Raw genomic sequence first — 19,782 nt, 5'->3', positions numbered from 1 at the left:
AACTTGTTCTATATGCGGTTTGCATATTGAACAAATACACTTCTTATGATTTGGAATATTATTTAAAATGGCCATTTAAAAAAGCATCCTTTGTGTGTGGTTACTGACCTCTTTCGCTCTTCGCTTTCACTGTGGTGTCTTTTTTTATGACTGATGTGTTGTCACTGCTTTATCAGTGGATGGATATCTGCATTTTGCCTCAAGATTTCTGATAGTCAGGTAAGGTGATCCATCCAAAACTCCTCGTCTGTGGCTCTCTGGTTGTCAAACCGTTTCAAACCAACGTCCGCTGGCTGCTGTCATGCTCATCCCACCCGGGACTGAATACTGAAGAGTTTGACGGCGATGGAAATTAATTGGAGGCATTTGTTTACGTGCATGGTCACAGTCGGAGTCCCCAAGCTTGCCGTCTGTCAGGTGGATCTGTCATTGCAGACCCGGATCAAGCAGGAGTCAGGAACAGGTTCCTCTCCAGAATCCCTTTACGATGTCACTGAGTCTCAGCTGGGAGCGTTCAGAGCATCGCACACTAAAAGTCGTGAAAGTGCCCGAGGATTCTCATTAAGGTTATTGTCTCTCCGGTCCCCGACCAGAGAAGGCTGTCATCTTGTTGTATTATTCCCTCAAAAACAGAATTATTCAAGCCCTTCCTTGTAACTCACAGGTCGCTTTCTAAAAATACTTTCATTTTGCAGTAAACACAGCAGAGTTCTAAGAAAGGGACAGAAATGCGAAAGAATGAGAGCGATTCAGGCATTTAGAGGCCAAAGTGTTTTTGGTCGATTAGAAGCCCGAAGACTGGCAAGTATGTGGCATACCAAAGATATAACAACAGGGACATCCCTACAGACTCAAGCTTTAGAGAGGTTTAGTCATTGAAGTGAAGTATGTCATTTTTGTGATGTTAAAATACTTTCTCCTGTGACACGAAGGATGGTGTGTTGCTCCACATGTATAAAGAGCTCTTGCGCTCATGAAGACCTTGGGTTATGTTCCATGACATCCATCCATCCATCCATCCATCCATCCATCCTCTGTATTGTCTAACCAATGAAAGATGTAGAGTGTTTTTTGGAACAATTCTGACCAGTTTGACCAGTTTTTATTAATTATTTTATATATTTATTTATCATTGTATTTTTTTTATCAGGATCGTTCAACCAATGGAAGATGTATATTTTTATTTTTTGGAACAATTCTGACCAGTTTTTATTCATTACTTTATATATGTATTTACTGTTGTATTCTTTTATTTATTGTTTTATTTATTTATTTATTTATCAGTATTGTCCGTCAAACTTGCCTTGCCTTGCCTTGTCCAACCAATGGAAGATATAGAGTGTTTTTGGGAGCAGTTTTGATCATTTGTTTTATCTATTTATTTATTGTTGTATTGTTTTTTTTTTTGTTTTTTTATGTATTTGTCACTTTTTAATTTTTTTTGTTTTTTTTTATTTATCTGTATTACCCAACCAATGGAAGATGTGTTTTTGGGAACAATTTTGACCTGCTGAAGTTTGTTTAAAAATATTTATTTATAACTTTTTATTTTTAATTCAGTTGTTAAGTGTTTTAAATTATGTTTTATTCCATAAATAATGCTGTGCAATACAAAACAAATTTGTGTGTGTCTACGTTTGCTAAACCGTTTGTTGGAATTGATTTCTGCCATGTTCGTGAGATGCCATACAACTGCATCTTGGCGAAAACTTTTGAGTTGTATTTCAGCATGAGTTTAAGTTGAAAGACTAACTTCAAGAAGTTCTAAGTTTGAATTGAGCTCTGCATTGGTTTATTATAGTAATTTGCATTGCATTGTTTTTGTTTATATTCTTCTCAGGTGTGACCACTGTACTGACTATGACCACTTTGAGTATCAGCGCTCGTAACTCCCTGCCGAAAGTCGCCTACGCCACAGCCATGGACTGGTTCATCGCCGTGTGTTACGCCTTTGTCTTCTCCGCCCTGATAGAGTTTGCTACCGTCAACTACTTCACCAAGCGCGGCTGGGCTTGGGATGGCAAGAGCGTGGTCAATGACAAGGTAATGATCATTAATCATCTCCCAGCATGCTTTGTGTTGTTCGGGTGGGGCGGTGTATGGATCGGATTGATTAACTTGGTGACAGTGTGTTCAGTTTTTGAGTAATGTGACGTCTCAGGTGACAAATTAAGTGACTGACAGGAAATTCAAGCCTGGAAGTAACTGCACAAAATTGCATATTTCTGCTTTGTTTGGGTCTATGAATACAATTTTGAATATAAATGGCCAAATCCATGTTTCATGTAAAAAAAAATCGGAGGGAAAAAGCTGACAGTTATTTCATATGTCATACAGGGTTAAGCAGAGACTTTTACTGAAATTTCCTGTTTCTCCTCAGAAACAGGCCATAATGATCTCACATGTGCACAACATATGAACTCAAACATTTCTTGTTAAATCCATCTTAAATGATTATATAAAATCATCCATTATTTTCTTTTAACATTTTATGTTTTGTTGTTGTATACATCCAATGCTTCTCCATCTGTTTAGTGCACCTTAGAAAAAGCGATGTGTCTCATTACGTTTTACCTCTGTAAAATATATAGGCGTTCATTTTAAATGCTGAACAAGAACTGATGTTCACTGATATCCTGACTGTAAAGCCTTGCTGATAGTCTATGATATATGGGCCTCTCTGCATTTCTGCTGCAGGTCAGAATGAGATAACCACAGAATAATCCATAATGATTTTATCATGGACCACTGCATATTTCAGAGAGTATAAAAGAGTATAATAGGCCCTGTTTACACCTGGTATTAAGATGCGTTTCGGTGGATCGGGTCACAAGTAGACGAGGGAGACACATTCCTGTTTACACACTTCTGTCCTGATTTTTCAAGGGTCTATGGGAGGGTAAATGTATGGGCTTTTCAGATCTTCCGATTTAATGTACAAAATAAGCTCACCCAATTTAGATATGAACGCGACTGGAGACAACAGAAAAACACGCGTAAAGCAGCAGCTTTCATTTGTGCTGACCAGCCGAACGCTGTGAGTGTGTGTTAGAAATCAGGAATGGCGAGAGAACATTGTGCTTGGTACGTTTTTCGTTTTCAAACCAAACTTGGGTCTCCAGCCAACAGTTTAAATCCCGTCTGGCTAGAGCTCTTCCCATAATGTTCACGCGTTAGGTCAGTAGGCGGAGAGTAGGCGTCTTTTGTGGCTGTTCGAACACATGAGAGTCTACAGTACGAAATCAATCCGGGCGAATGTGTTTTCAACTACCACTGAAAGTGGTTAAAAGTGGACAAGCTCAAACGTTTTAGACCCCGTTTACGCCTGTAGTTAGTGTCGTCTACTTATCTTAATACCAGGTGTAAACATGGCCATAGATCCTTGTTATCCCAATACTGTTATGAGAAACAAAACAAAAAGGGATGACTCGTTTGCTGTGAGTTGTGACCCTTGTCTGCGGAGGAAGAGATCTTGGTCTCTGAGAAATGTGGTTTGCTCTGGCTTCCATTACTTCAATTGTCAAAAGTACAAACACAGGTCTAATGGCTGCAACAACAAACACATCTGTTGTAATTGTGTTGAGGAAGGCCATGACAAGGAGAGTTGTGGAAAAAAAAACATCTTATTTTTGTAATTGCACAGGTGATCATTAAGCTGCATCAAAACAGTGTTCCATGTAATCAAAGAACAGCAAAAACAGAAGTTCAGATGTACAAAGACAATTGGTTATCCTGAATCAAAGAAAATGGTGGCCGCTGCATCTGTTTAAACGTTTGCTTCTGCTGTCAAAATAAAGCTGTGAGAACAATAGATTGCCAGACAGGTATCACCTGGATGCATAAAGAGAAACCTCAAACTGTTTAGAACTATATCTAATCTTAAACTAATCTTTTCTCAAGGATGAATAATACAGGAATTCAGAGCAAAACTCTTTCAAATGGCATTCATCTCAGTCACAGTTCGACAACTGAGAACCGAAAGGCAAATAAAAATAACAGAAATGCAAGCTCTTCACAATCAAAAGATGAAACTTGAAAGACGAGACAAATTAAAGATGTGGAAATGAAAGAGGGTGAACACCATAGTAGAAGCCCATCTCCTAAAGGTAGAATTAGGATGGTTCCTATTCTTCCTAATAGGTAATGGAAAATGTTATCATCCAATGAAAACTGTCGTGGTGTGAGGAGTAATTTTACGGAGTTGCTGCATTTAACTGTAGTTATTAATCCTCTTTTTGTATGTCTTCAGGAGATACAATTACCATTTGATTGGCCTTTCTCTTTTAAAAATGTGACTATTCTGCCCTAATTACAAGCGGGATTCTGGTGGTACAGCCATTTTAATTAGAAATTAGGTGATTCATAGTCATATAAATATTATCAGCAATCTACAGGTGACTGATGCTGCAGAAAACCATTATAGGCTGTTCTATTTACATTCCTCCTGATTTAAATTTGACACACATGGACTTGGATAACCTTGTTGCTCAGCTCCCATCTCCCTTTATTCTAATGGGAGATTTTTATAGCCATAGCTTTATGTGGGGCAGTAATCATTGCAATACACAAGGAAAGAAGATTAATAAAATACAATCTTAGTCAACACAGAATGGTTTCAAGTTCTCACAAACAAAAACTGTCTTCATGCATTTCTGTCAGCTTCGTTCATTCATTGTACAATGACCCAGAGTTGTTTATGGATGGAGTCCCCATTAATGTTGACCAGGTTTCTTGGGATCACCTTTGACAGGAAATCTTTTATTCCTCACATTAAATTACTTAAAAAGAAATGTTTTAAAGCCATGAACATTTTAAAGGTTTTATCCTAAACCATGTGGGGAGCAGACAGTTAAACTCAGAAGAATTTGTACAGAACTTTGATTTGCTCAAAGCTTCACTTTGAAAGTATAATTTATGGCCAGGAAGTCATTTATATGACTTTTGGATACTCTACACCACCAAGGCATATGATTGGCTTTGGGAGCTTATAGAATATAAATCCAAAGTCCATAAGTGGAAGCCAGTGAACAGTCCTTGGAAAATCAGACGAATAAAGTTGGATATAAAATATCAATCCAAAGTCCATAAGTGGAAGCCAGTGAACAGTCCTTGGAAAATCAGACGAATAAAGTTGGATTTAAAATATGTAATCAAACTTAAAACAAATAATGAAAATCCAGCCTATTCAGCAGTTAGATCCGTCCATTTGGTCTACGCATGTAAACCCATCTGGAGAATCTGAAAGTGGATTTAAACATTTTGAAACAGACACATTTTTGCAGAATTCATCCATCTCCATCGCAAAAAGCCTGGATTTAACAAGAAACCAAAAATCTACAACTCATCTGAATGATTATCACCTGCAATTTTTGGACATGAGAGCAATGTTTCCACAACATACCCCAATATACACAGATGGATCTTAATCTGGAAATCAAGTGGCAGTAGCTTTTGCAACGAATCAACTGCATCAGGATATACGCATCCCTGACCAAAGTTTAGTTTTCACTGCAGAGACAAATGCTCTATTGGCAATGAAGTTCATTGAGATATCTTCTCAACAGGATTTTTTTTATAACTGGTTCAAAATCATGTCTTGAAGCATTGGAATCTATAAAAACCGATCACAAATAAGAATTGCAGATTTGAATCAAATTGTCATCAATTTTAATATTATTTTCTGCTGTGCTGGCCACACAGGAGTCTCTGGTAATGAGCAAGCAGACGTTATCTACAGAACCAGTAAAATACCTTTCACAGATCTGAGACCAACATTAAATGCATACACTAAAAATAACTGGCAATCGGAATGAGATCAGTGCTTAAAGGAAACTTGGCAATAAAGGAACTTGGCAATTATTTCAACTTAATAAAACCGTTTAGAAATCATTTGGATGGTTAAAAAACCTTTTCTGGTGAGAATGGTGACATTCCCTGCTTCCCCTGGCATTCCCAGGTGGAAAACCAACCTTGCAACATGGGGACTAACATCCCGGTAAGTTGGAAATAGGAAGTCTTGTGAGAAGCGAGAACGAGCAAGAAACACAAACTGCTTTACGGCAATTCGACATTAACACACACGCCCCCCTCAATGCGATTAGCCACGCCGGCTAGCTATAAGAACAAGCGACGATGGATCATTCTTCAGATGTTCCAGCGAAAAGACCAAAGAGACGGTTCTCGGCAGAGAGGAAGATAAGATAAGAATAAGCGGTAATGTTTGCTAGTGTAGCGTGGTAGTGGTGGTGGTGGTGGTGGTGTAATCTTAAACATATTTGGTTTTATTTTTGAATAACCTTACCTGGCTTCCACCATGAACAACATGATAAGCTGGCATGGCATTTAAAAAAAAAAAAAAAAAAAAAAAAAAAAGATCAGTTAGAGATTATTCATACAAACAATATGGACTGATTTATTACAGAGGAAAGTCTAGATATGATTCATGGTGCAAATATGGTTTCAAAAGTTTAATACTTGGGCTAAGAGATTTTTTTTTAATCTCATTTACAGTATGAACCATTAATGATGGAAAGACGATCCAAGATTTATATACCAGAATATACAGCAAGAGACATTTATTTGCAGACAAGCCTTATAACAGTACAGTCAGTTAAAATTAAGCCCAAGCAAAACTGCATTATATGCTATTTTCCAGTCAAATGATTTTAATGACTATTGAGATTTTAGTACTGTGCAATGAATTATTGTAATCCAGTGAGGTCAACCCTGAAATTTACCGTCACCCGGTCTCTCTGACAGACATCCACACAATCAATTCTGGAGTCTTATTCTCATTATCTGAGATTGATTAATATCGGTTTCATAAGGGTCTCTTCCTTCTCTAGACTCAGTAGCACAAGATCATTGCTTATTCATGAGCCTTCGAATCTTCTCCACAAATCACATTCTTCCCACTAAAGGTCAGTCAGCCTATCAGAAATGACAGCCTGTAGAATTGGTATGTTTATGCAGATTTTAGCACTCTCTTCCTTTGTCACAGTCACAGAAAGTAGACCTACATTTCTTGGTTTAAAGTTTTTCAGGAGTCTGATGCACCAGAAATAGATCTAATCAATCTAAAAGATAGGGTGCAACTACAGTGAATCTTAATTCCAAGTCATGTTTTCACTCCGAAAAGCAAAAGGAAGAAAAACAAATTTGTTTCATTAAAAAAGGTGAAGCCTTATTCACATTGCCATAATGCAATCAATCAATCTCGCTCTCATTACTGCAGTGCCAACAGACTTGTTTTTAATATTTAATGGCATAATTGTGAATAAAATATTGCCTTGCAAAAATATTTGAATTGAACAAAAAATAGGCTTAATTTTCTGTATAAAAAAAAAATATATATATATAATGTATTGTTTGCATATGTATATATTTTGTGTGCATATATAGCCTATATATTGTGTGCATAGTGTATGTATATATACATACACGTAAACATTTTTATCTTTGATTTTGGGGTGATTTATGACTTCTTGTATTTTCTTTTTAGACTGTGTGAGATTCATTTATAGTGGCACAGAAAACACATTGTGCGCACTGTGTCTCATTTGTTTATTTAGAGTCTGCCACATAAATTTTCTAAAAAAAAAAAAAACATATAAATAAATTATTTAAGCATGAAATAGGCTCTGTGGGATTTTAAATTGTCATTTCATTTGTTTCACTCAGGGCTGTTTGACAGCATATGCTCACATTGTCAGTGTTCATTTTAACATGCACAGCTAAACATGGCATGTATTCAGGCTGATTTTAGATGCTATCAAACCTCGTATTACACTCTGACCTGATGCTCAGAACCTTTAGGAGATCTTCACTGATTTGATTCAAGACTTCCAAGTGACTTCTAAGGAGTAGCAAGTAGTTAAACTAATTTCCAGTGATCATACATTGTTTCGGTCCTGGTTTGCTCTTCATCTTCATCTGAATTTCAGTGGTGTTTGAGCTGACAGTGTAGCAAACGGCCTCTCTTAGTAACCATCCTGCGTTTATACTGATGCATTACTATAGTTCCTGTCACTCTCTTTAATTACCGCAGCGCTGCTTCCCGGGGCGCATTCATCAGCTCTCGGGGTGAGGGGGAGGTGGAGGTCTGTGGCCTTTTGAAACACCCGGAATGAGAGCAGGGCCTGCGGGCATGTGCCGAGAACCCAGCTGGAGAAACAGACTGAACGCTCGGCGCATTCACCATCAAAACACCTGTGCGAGTCAGTCCTGTTTCACTGCTGAGTCATCTTGAATCACTCAGAGCTGGACTTTCCCTTCAAAGTCAGCATGAAATGGCATTTACAACCCATTTTACTTTCATGGTGATGTGTTTCCATTTGAAACAGGATGCTTGGTGAGAAAAATAAATTGGATTGTGAAAAGTGGTCTATAAGGTGGTGTCTGTGTGTATATGTCTTGTGTATATCATCGCCATCGGGTGGAGTTACGAGGTTTAGTCACAAGCTCTTTTTAATACTTTTCATTGGTTAAATATTTGCAAAACTCACAGACATATACGTAAAGGGTGACCAATAGTAATGATTTACAAAAAAAAAAAAATTAAATGATTACATATTGAAGATATGAGGTTTCTGCCCAACAGCGACAATATGTACATACACACAAACACACATCATTTTTAACTATATTATCCAGGCCCATACAGTGGGGAGAACAAGTATTTGATACACTGCCGATTTTGCAGGTTTTCCTACTTACAAAGCATGTAGAGGTCTGTAATTTTTATCATAGGTACTCTTCAACTGTGAGTGACGGAATCTAAAACAAAAATCCAGAAAATCACGTTGTATGATTTTTAAGTAATTAATTTGCATTTTATTGCATGACATAAATATTTGATACATCAGAAAAGCAGAACTTAATATTTGGTACAGAAACCTTTGTTTGCAATTGAGATCATACGTTTCCTGTAGTTTTGTACCAGGTTTGCACACACTGCAGCAGGGATTTTGACCCACTCCTCCATACAGACCTTCTCCAGATCCTTCAGGTCTCAGGGCTGTCGCTGGGCAATACGGACTTTCAGCTCCCTCCAAAGATTTTCTATTGGGTTCAGGTCTGGAGACTGGCTAGGCCACTCCAGGACCTTGAGATGCTTCTTACGGAGCCACTCCTTAGTTGCCCTGGCTGTGTGTTTCGGGTCATTGTCATGCTGGAAGACCCAGCCACCCCCCATCTTCAGTGCTCTTACTGAGGGAAGGAGGTTGTTGGCCAAGATCTCTCGATACATGGCCCCATCCATCCTCCCCTCAATACGGTGCAGTCGTCCTGTCCCCTTTGCAGAAAAGCATCCCCAAAGAATGATGTTTCCACCTCCATGCTTCACGGTTGGGATGGTGTTCTTGGGGTTGTACTCATCCTTCTTCCTCCAAACACGGCGAGTGGAGTTTAGACCAAAAAGCTCTATTTTTGTCTCATCAGACCACATGACCTTCTCCCATTCCTCCTCTGGATCATCCAGATGGTCATTAGCAAACTTCAGACGGGCCTGGACATGCGCTGGCTTGAGCAGGGGGACCTTGCGTACGCTGCAGGATTTTAATCCATGACGGCGTAGTGTGTTACTAATGGTTTTCTTTGAGACTGTGGTCCCAGCTCTCTTCAGGTCATTGACCAGGTCCTGCCGTGTAGTTCTGGGCTGATCCCTCACCTTCCTCATGATCATTGATGCCCCACGAGGTGAGATCTTGCATGGTGCCCCAGACTGAGGGAGATTGACCGTCATCTTGAACTTCTTCCATGTTCTAATAATTGCGCCAACAGTTGTTGCCTTCTCACCAAGCTTGCCTATTGTCCTGTAGCCCATCCCAGCCTTGTGCAGGTCTACAATTTTATCCCTGATGTGCTTACACAGCTCTCTGGTCTTGGCAATTGTGGAGAGGTTGGAGTCTGTTTGATTGAGTGTGTGGACAGGTGTCTTTTATACAGGTCACAAGTTCAAACAGGTGCAATTAATGCAGGTAATGAGTGGAGAACAGGAGGGCTTCTTAAAGAAAAACTAACAGGTCTGTGAGAGCCGGAATTCTTACTGGTTGGTAGGTGATCAAATACTTACGTCATGCAATAAAATGCAAATTAATTATTTAAAAATCATACAATGTGATTTTCTAGATTCCGTCACTCACAGTTGAAGTGTACCAATGATAAAAATTAAAGACCTCTACATGCTTTGTATGTAGGAAAACCTCCAAAATCGGCAGTGTATCAAATACTTGTTCTCCCCACTGTATGTGTGAATTGCATGTGTATCTTGATATTTGTGTGTGTGGGCATGCCAAGGGAGAGAGAAAGTTGTTATTAATGAGTGTTTGTCATGTGTGGGATCTTGTTATTTTTCTGTGTTCAAGCGGTGCCGGCACAGCGGAATTTTTCCACTGCTGTTATGACAAGAACTTATTGAATCATGAATCTTCCTCCCTGTTCTTCATCATGAGTCTGCTCATCCTTGACACCTCCAGCTGTCCCATCAACTCCTCATCATAATACCACTCATGTTTTACAACTAGTGCAGTTTTATCCGGCAAGTGGATGATGTATAACACACAAAGGCTGCATTCCCATGATGTTTGGGATTGACATCCTCAAATTGTCCTGGAAACTGGAGCAGATTGAATACTGTCAGTGTGGACACTGGCCAATCATCTTATGTTAACTATCTGTATAAATTGTATAAATAGATTTGGCATTGGAAGTTGAGTCACAGCTGTGCCTTTATTTCATTTTTCCAGTTCAATCATGACAACTCTTGGAATAGTTTTAGCATGTAATTGAATATGCTGCTTCATGAATAGACATGTATAAATCCCGTAGCAGATCTGGGCAGGTGGAGCTGGGGAGGTGGAGGGGTATCAGAGGAACTCTGATAGCGCTCTGCAGGACTAGCTTACAGCAAACAATCAACCAGACTATTTAAATGTTGAGCAAGCAATCTCATTGGCTGCATGATCAGCAGAGGCCAATCAGCTTCTACCATGCAGTAATGAAGTGATCGTTTGCAGATTGCATTTAGAGGACATATCAGTCTGCAACCTCTAGTTTCATGACTGAACTAGACATTTTTTTATTTTAATTTTAGAATAAGTTTTTTTTGTAATTTTGTTAGATGCTTTTGTAATTTTTTAGCAACAAAAAAATAATAATAATTTTGATACATTAGCTTCGGTCATAAAATATTGTTCTTAATCGCTTTCATGACCAAACTATCCAACCAGAATTACAATTAGCTCTCCAAACAGGACTGACAAGCATATTCCAAAGTAATTACTTCTAACAAATGGCAAACTCTCAATTTCCCACAGAAAAAGGAGAAAGCTTCAGTCATCAAGAAGAACAACGCCTACGCCGTCGCTGTGGCGAACTACGCCCCCAACATCACCAAGGACACGGTCCTCCCCACCATCGCCAAGGGGAACGTAGCCGAACCGGGAAAGACCAAAGCCGACGGAAAACCAGCCGAGGCGAAGAAAACCTTCAACAGCGTGAGTAAAATCGACCGCATATCCCGTATCATGTTCCCAGTTCTCTTCGGGACATTCAACCTGGTTTACTGGGCGACGTATTTGAACAGAGAACCCGTGATCAAAGACATGGTGCCCTCTTATTAGACGGCGTCCAGGGCTGCGACGGGTTCCACTAAGCAGGACCAAAGACTAGGCCAATACCACCCAGGGACTCTGAATATAATCACGCTCCGAAGCTCTTTCCCATCTGCTCCAGACAGACGTGTCGTGGATTGTTGCAAGATGCCTTTCTATCTCTCTCTATCTCTCGCCGCTCTTTTCTACAGCTTTTTCAGCAGTGCTTTTGAAATGACATTTGCCTTTGTACATATGTACGTAGTGAAAATGATGTTACGTTTGGTTTGACGTGTTTTGCTCTGTGAGAATCTGACTTTGGACCTCTCTCTGTGATATAGATTAGCAAATTATAGTGATTTATTTATTTATTTGGTTTCACTTTATTTTGATAGTCCACTGTTGACATTCTACTAACTGTAAGTCAGTTGACATGTAGGTGCAACATTACTGGTAGTTAACAATGTCTTAAGGGAACCATCAAAATAAAGTGCTACCATTTATTTATTTATTTATTTATTTATTTATTTGGTGTAAATGTTATGATTTTTCGTGATGGTGCTTGTTTTTGACTAGCCTTTTTTATCTATAAGACCATGCACGTTAGTGCTTATGGTCTGATATTTTGTGCTGGGCCCATACACAAAAAAAAACGTTTACACACATTGCTGTATCTTTACCGTATGTGATTTTATTTTCTTCTGTTAAACCAGGAATGTTCTATTAACAGTATTTTGGATGATGTCAACATGGTTTTCAATCCGTTTACTGTAATTTTTTGATTCTATATCCCTTTATAAAGGTCTCTAATGCAGCAGCATAATTCAGGGTGGTGTGGGAAGCTCATGCAACCTGAACTTTGAAGTCAAGAATCTGCAATTGCATCCCATATTATGCCCTATTTATGAGTAAAACTACTCAACAACAACAAAATGGAAGCTTGGATTTGATTTTACCCATCAGGAATTTATTGCATTGTTAAAAGCAAGTTTTTAGCCAACAAGGAGATTTGTTTCAGAGTCAAGTAAATTATTATATTTTAGTGAAAGATTGGGAATAAGTCTTAAAAAAGTAAATGGGGTCCATTTTCAGTCCACTAGATTTGGTGCGTCATGATTGTTAAAAAATGAACTTTTGTTTTGTTAGTTATTATTTGAAATGCATAAACGAGTGTGCTGCACACGTCCTGAAAAGTGAAGCCAGAGTATTTTGATCGCCCCCTGGTGGCTGGCTACAGTATAGTTCCCTTTTCATGTTATCGAATGGGACTCGAGCCAAACTAAAAAAATCCACTTCCATTTAAATTTTAGTTTTTTTCAAAGATGGTTTCTGTCATTTTTTGGTAGTTCTTATCATGCTAATGTATGTTCAAGTATTCATTTTTTCAGAAAGTTTGGTTTTAGTTAGTTATTTGATGCTACAAATGGGGGTGTAACGTCATGATTGACAGCTGTGCTTGTGATTGAGTCTGTGGGAGTATGTGTGGGACCTTGATGCCTCGGCTCCACCTCAGGATCACTACTGCGCAGGCTTCGAATTACATAATCGGCAATGATCGTATCTCGGATATTTTGGCTTCATTTTTCTTCAATGGAAGGATCTGGAGACCAGTCATCCATCTTTTTTTTTTTTTTACAGTCTATGGTAATAAATATCAGCAGGTTGAGCTTTCCTCACACTCTTTCTTCAAAGGTGAAGTGTGTCATATTTTTCACTCAAGTTTAAGTACTTTCTCCTTGTCCAGGTTTAATGTGCAGACACAATTATAAAACTTTGTTAATAACCTATATAATTATAGGTTGCCTTCTTAACGAGTGTGAACACTGTGGCTTTGTGACACTTTCAGAACTTCAAAGGGGTCATCGGATGCCCGTTTTCCACAAGTTGGTATGATTCTTTAGGGTCTAAAGTGTCATGTAAAGTTTGTAACATACTTTGGTTAAAATTCCTCAATGGTTGTCTAAAACAACACCCTTTTTACCTCATCAAAAACAGCTCTGTTCACAGCGACCCGTTTCGGTGCATGTCTCTTTAAAAGATAATGAACAACTGCTCACTCCACCCCTCTTCCGTGGGGCGTGTCGACACAAGACATGTAAAGTGCTGCCTTGGCAGAAATGGCTGAGGGCGGAAATATGCTAATACGGGACAGTCCGTCAGCGGTTGTGGGCGGAGCATGAGCAATATGACATCATATTGCTCAGAAAATCCAAACAGCTTAATTATTGAGAGTGTTTAGGCTTTTTGAGGATTAAAAAAAAGTGAATGGATTTTTTTTCATTGTATGGTGGTTGTGTCCACACACTGCAAAGACACATTTATGTGCAAACACCATATAGAAGTGAATTTTGCATCCGATGACCCCTTTAAGTAGCCTGCCGTGGGCGGGGCTATTTGTATTTCAACCAATGGCAGGCTGGGAGAGTGTTTGGAAACAATCTGATTGGTGACGCTGATGTAGAAATGGCACACTTCATCTTTCGTGCTGAATCTAAGGAAATTAGTGAACGCATGAAAAAAATAAAATAATATACATAATATACATATGTATATTATTTTGTTTTTTTATGCGTTTTTTTATATATATATATATATATATATATATATATATATAAAAACATGATGATTTCATGTTCAGTAATTTCCTCATTTTGCCACTGTGCATTCCTCTTATTGAACTCTTACAAACAAAGTTCTTTTTGGACCAAAAGACCGAAGTGCTTCAACTATTGCATGTTTACTACAATTGTTTACCCTCCAAAATGAAGCTGAATATTCCTAAAAGTTAGCGTACTAAATATGATGCAGTAAAACCGTAGAAATGTCACTGACTGAATTCTGCAAATCCAAAATGCCTGTCACAGAGTTGACAACATTTTTTTTTTGTATATATGTAAGGAATATTTGTTCATATTGGTGTTGTTGTACACGTGTGTGTAATGTTTTATGTTGACTGTTTGTACAGTTTTATACACAAAAAAATAAGCATTGCAGAGTTTCTTATTTGATTGTTTTTTTTTTTTCAGTCAGTTTTCTGTTATTTCTAAGGGAAAGATGATGTTCATTTAAGCATGCTGCAGCCTCATTGGCTCTATAGAAAATGATACAATTGTTCGGGAATGGTATTCATTGTTGTTATGATTATTTAGCACTATTTATTATTGTTAATTTATTCATTATAAAAAATATACTTTTCTAAAGTTTAAGAGCTCATATCAAAGTGTCAATATGTTTCTAAATATTTATTTAACTATATATTTATTGAAATATATACATATTAATTTATTTCTGAGTATTATTTGACATGCTGTCATATTAAATCTATTTTCTGTGTGGTATAATATCGTTTGGAGCTCTGCTTTAATTTTCACATTGCTTTGATTGTATTGAATGATGGTTGCATCTTCGTTATGCATAAACTGTTTGAGCAATAAAAAAGAGGTGAAATGTAAACTTCCTGGCATGGAAAAGAGCTTTCCACACACAGAATGTATAGCTCTTGCTCTCTTTCATTCTCTCTCTCTCACTCTCTCTCATACATCCCATATGAAACATGCCCCAGTGGTTCATGTTCTCAGATGGGATGTTCTGAACAGAATGTTTGAATATTATAAATGTGTTTTTGTTTTTTGTTTTTTTTTTCTTGTTAGGTGTTACAACTGACTGAGCTTTTAATGATATTATTATTATTTAAAGGAAAGTTACATCCAAAAATGAAAATTCTGTCTAATTGAACCCACTTACATGATGTTCTAAACGCATGCTGTTATTTTTTTATTTATTTTTTTTTATTTTTTTTTAGCTTTACAGACATAGTCACTATGAAGCTGCATGAAGATTTTTCAGACATTCTCAGAAAAATACCAGCATACGCATTTGGAACAATATGAGGGTGAGTATAAGCTGGCGTGTACATGACACTGTTTTCAACTTAAAACAGAAAACTTTTTATGCGTTGTGGCCATTCATTTACACAACAACGCTCAAAAACATAAATTTGTGAAAATGGTGACGTCATGTGCATGTCATATTCAGTCTATAGGTGTGGCAAGGCAAGTTTATTTAAATAGAACATTTCATACACAATGGAAATTCACTCTTCACACAATGGAAATCGTCTCTTCACCCCTAATGCAGTGTGTAAACTTTACACTGTCTGTCTTTGACCAGTTCCAGCGTCTCTTCACCCCTAATGCAGTGTGTAAACTTTACACTGTCTGTCTTTGACCAGTTCCAGCGTCTCTTCACCCCTAATGCAGTGTGTAAACTTTACACTGTCTGTCTTTGACCAGTTCCAGCGTCTCTTCACCCCTAATGCAGTGTGTAAACTTTACACTGTCTGTCTTTGACCAGTTCCAGCATCTCTTCACCCCTAATGGTGTGTTTAAACTTTACAATGTCTGTCTTTGACCAGTTCCAGCGTCTCTTCACCCCTAATGCAGTGTGTAAACTTTACACTGTCTGTCTTTGACCAGTTCCAGCGTCTCTTCACCCCTAATGCAGTGTGTAAACTTTACACTGTCTGTCTTTGACCAGTTCCAGCGTCTCTTCACCCCTAATGCAGTGTGTAAACTTTACACTGTCTGTCTTTGACCAGTTCCAGCGTCTCTTCACCCCTAATGCAGTGTGTAAACTTTACACTGTCTGTCTTTGACCAGTTCCAGCGTCTCTTCACCCCTTAATGGAATGTGTAAACTTTACACTGTCTGTCTTTGACCAGTTCCAGCATCTCTTCACCCCTTAATGGAGTGTGAAAACCCTTGAGTGTGAGTGTGAGTGAACCCTTGGTATTTCTAACTGACTTGATCTACATGACTACTAAAACTAAGGTCAGACTCCTACAATCACACCAAGATTCCTTACTTGATTTTTTGTTTTGGACCCCTAGCGTCAAGGTATGTATTCACCTGGAGAATTTCATCTTTGTTTTCAAATGCAATGACTTAAGTTTTGTCTTTGTTTAACTGAAGAAGGTTTTGGCACATCCAACTGTTGACTTCATCAATGCATTGGCACAGGGAGTCAATGGGGCTAGTGTGTAGTGTTTCTTTTACAAAGTGACATCGCCAACTACTGGCCTGGCAGCATAATACAGCGTTTTTAATCGTTTTCGTGGATCTGTGTGAATGGCGACCGTTTTGACAACATTGTCTTCTGTATGTGAAATTTTTCAAAACCGCAAAGGAAAAACTTTCCGTTTTTAGTAAATCGTTGTCATGTAAATGAAACTTAATTAGCAGTATTTTCATTTTGGATGAACTTTTCCTTTTAATTGAGAATGTGAAGAAGAATCAACAAGTTGTAAATCTTTGCAAATTAATCACCAAGACCAGCTAAGTTCTCACTAATGTCTGTTTCCCTTCTATATAATGAGTATGTTGTTTCCTATAATGTAAATGTGAATTTGGGCACATGACCAGAACAACTGAACCACTTAGTCTTTCAACAACTGGGACTCATTTTCGAAATATTGGTCACTCTTTCAAACATCATTCTACTTACTCTTTCAACAGCTTGTTGCTAAATAAACAACAAGAAGAAATATATGATTCATTCTGAGTCTGATTCATTCATACATTTTTAGGGCGTTATATTGTTTTCCATTGTTCAGTACTGTTAAACACATGCTGCTGTATATTTCTTTTGCTGTAATTTGCCATTATTTCATGCCAAGTTGCATTATAACCACAATAATATCCTGGTCAAATTCTGTGACATCTTTTAAAATACTATAGAGTTTGATTAGACACATCAATAACAAATGATTTGCAGTAAGTACTGTTGTATCCTTCCCTTTAAAACCTGATAAGATTTTGCTATCCTATCTATGCATTATTATATGGTTAGGTCTATTTAATGAATTGCTTTTTGCATAGTTTTTTTTTTTTTTTTTACACCCTCAATTTTTGACTCTCAACCCTACCAAATATCTAAGAAAAACATCAGTGAATTTCAGTCTCAAAATGCATTTAAAAAAGTTCTAGGAAAAATCTAACAATATGCATTCAGCATTACGGTGTAAAACAAGAGCATACTCCTCAGGAAATGAGCTCATGGAATTACATCATCAGATACAGGGATTTCCCTCCAAAACTTTTCAGTGGGGTCAGAGGTATTAAATACTATGAGTGTGATATGTGATACTCCACATTCAGATTGATTTTAGCGGAGGAGGCATCTCTCCATATCACAGCTTAACTCTCATACACTCCGAAGCTCTGAGATCCACCGTCAGATCCATGAGACAATTCCATTAGCAAGACACTGAGGGCAGGAAGTTAATGACCAACGATTTCTAAGCCAGTGCATCAATTAGGTCAAGAGTGGTTTGAGTCTGAGTTTATTTAATCCTTTTGCCTTGACCTCAGTTAATAAAGTGTTCAGTCTTTGTCCAAACTGCACAGCAAACCTGTCAAGAACATTGCCTGGGTCATATTAAAAGAAAGATTTAAGAAATTATATTTTGTTTTATAACATGCATCTTTTTTTCTTTTTTTGGCATTGCAAGTAATGTGGAACAAGCAATACGAGATTGAAAAAAATGGGATTTATTGGTGATAAATATATAAACCTTGTTATTAACACAGTCAGTTTATTAGTACTATTACAAAAATCGTATCTGTTTCCACTGGGATTGGTTTGTTTCTGTTTAAGGTGGGTGTTTAATTCTGTTTCCTGTGTTTTCAGTTAGTAACATGTTTGATTATCGGTTTCACCTGTGGATTGTTTTCATTGATTGGTTTGTCTGTCTATTTAAGCCTTGTGTTTCTTGTTGTTCTGTTCATGGTGCCTTTGTACCAGTTATCCTGAGAAGTGTATTTTTGAGTTCGTTAACATTAAACTTTCACTGTATGCGTTTAGATCCAGTTCTTTATTTTTGTATGCTTGCAACCCATGCTGACATTATGTATGACTGAAAAATATGCATCACATCAAATTAGTTTACGTTAAAACTGCAATGCAAATGGTTGGAAATGTTATTATGAAATTCAAATAAATAAATCTTAAAATATAAAATAACCATTTCAATTTAGGCCTAAATATTTTTTGATTGCCACCTCCTAGTATTAGTTATTTCTTAAATAAGTGCTTTTTACTATAATATAATGCAACTGTGTATCTGAAATATGCTTAATTATGAAGAAAAGGCTTAATTTTCTTTATGCACCATTTATTTAATTTTTTCCTTTTGATTTTGGGATGAAATTTTATTAATCTTTTGTTCTGCCTTTGCTTATCCCTTTTATGGGATTTTAAAACAAGTATTTTCAAAGCACAACCTGTTGTATTGTTTGTCAAACTAGATTGTGGAACAAGGCATCCTGGCTTTTTCATACGTGACCTTGCGTCACACATGAAATTGAGGGCAGGGGAATCCAGATGAGGTCTCGTTTCTGACAGGGCTGCTGGTTTCCCGCACAGCACCAGACGGTTCATTCTGACTGATGAAAGAATAACCCTTAAATGGAGTTCTAAAAATGGGCGAAGAGGAAGAGGTCGTTATCCTTCATCAGTCAGCAGAGGAAGGGCCGACGACCGTGAATGATGGCTCCTGTCTAACAATACCAAGGATTATGGCACTTCATTTAGGGTAGACTCTTAAAAATAAAGGTTCTTTATTGGCATTTATGGTTCTATGAAAAACCTTTAACATCCATGTAACATTTGCAAAGAATATTTAGATTTGTTTTAAATGTTCTTCACACTAAGACATTTTTATTTAAAGGCACAGTATGTAAGTTTCGCCGCTAGATGGCGCTTATTCAAAACAACAACAAAGCTTGATGACGTCGTGAATGAGCGTGGAATTATAGGAGTTGTCGTCTTCACCTCCAAAGCCGATGGAAAGCAATCCGACAGGACTCGGGCAAAAAAAAAATCCTTTTCATGGATGAGTTAATGTATTCAAGTTTGAAGTATTATATGTTTTAGCAAGTTTTAGTATTTTCAACAATGCAAATTGAAAAGGAGCGGATAGAAGTTTTGTACGCACAAGTAAGCAAACGTGAGCATCAATCATTCAACAGCATATAAGTCAAAATTGCCTGACGTTACAGAATGACATTTCAAGAAAGAGACAGGATAGAGAGAATTTATGTTTTGACTTTGTCTAGCTGCACACTTTTAAAATTTTAGCAGGTTATTTAAGCCTAAACTAAATACATTTCAGCATGAAGTTCATCAGGACACC

The 19,782-nt window shown here is 37.6% G+C and overlaps 1 protein-coding gene across 2 annotated transcripts in view; it reads left to right on the top strand.

Moving 5' to 3' along the window:
- gabra2b (gamma-aminobutyric acid type A receptor subunit alpha2b) overlaps window positions 1–14,104 on the top strand; it is a 66,456-nt gene extending 52,352 nt beyond the window's left edge. For both annotated transcript variants that reach the window (XM_084134088.1, XM_084134089.1), the window contains exons 9-10: window positions 1,841–2,043; window positions 11,316–14,104. In XM_084134088.1, the coding sequence (XP_083990214.1) occupies window positions 1,841–2,043; window positions 11,316–11,621 (509 nt within the window). In that variant the 3' untranslated portion in view covers window positions 11,622–14,104. The remainder of the gene's footprint in view (window positions 1–1,840; window positions 2,044–11,315) is intronic.
- Window positions 14,105–19,782: the final 5,678 nt, after the last annotated feature.

Source organism: Abramis brama (assembly GCF_963993115.1).
Source record: "Abramis brama genome assembly, chromosome: 13".
Lineage (NCBI taxonomy): Eukaryota > Metazoa > Chordata > Actinopteri > Cypriniformes > Leuciscidae > Abramis > Abramis brama.
This window is presented reverse-complemented; position numbering and strand designations above follow the sequence as displayed.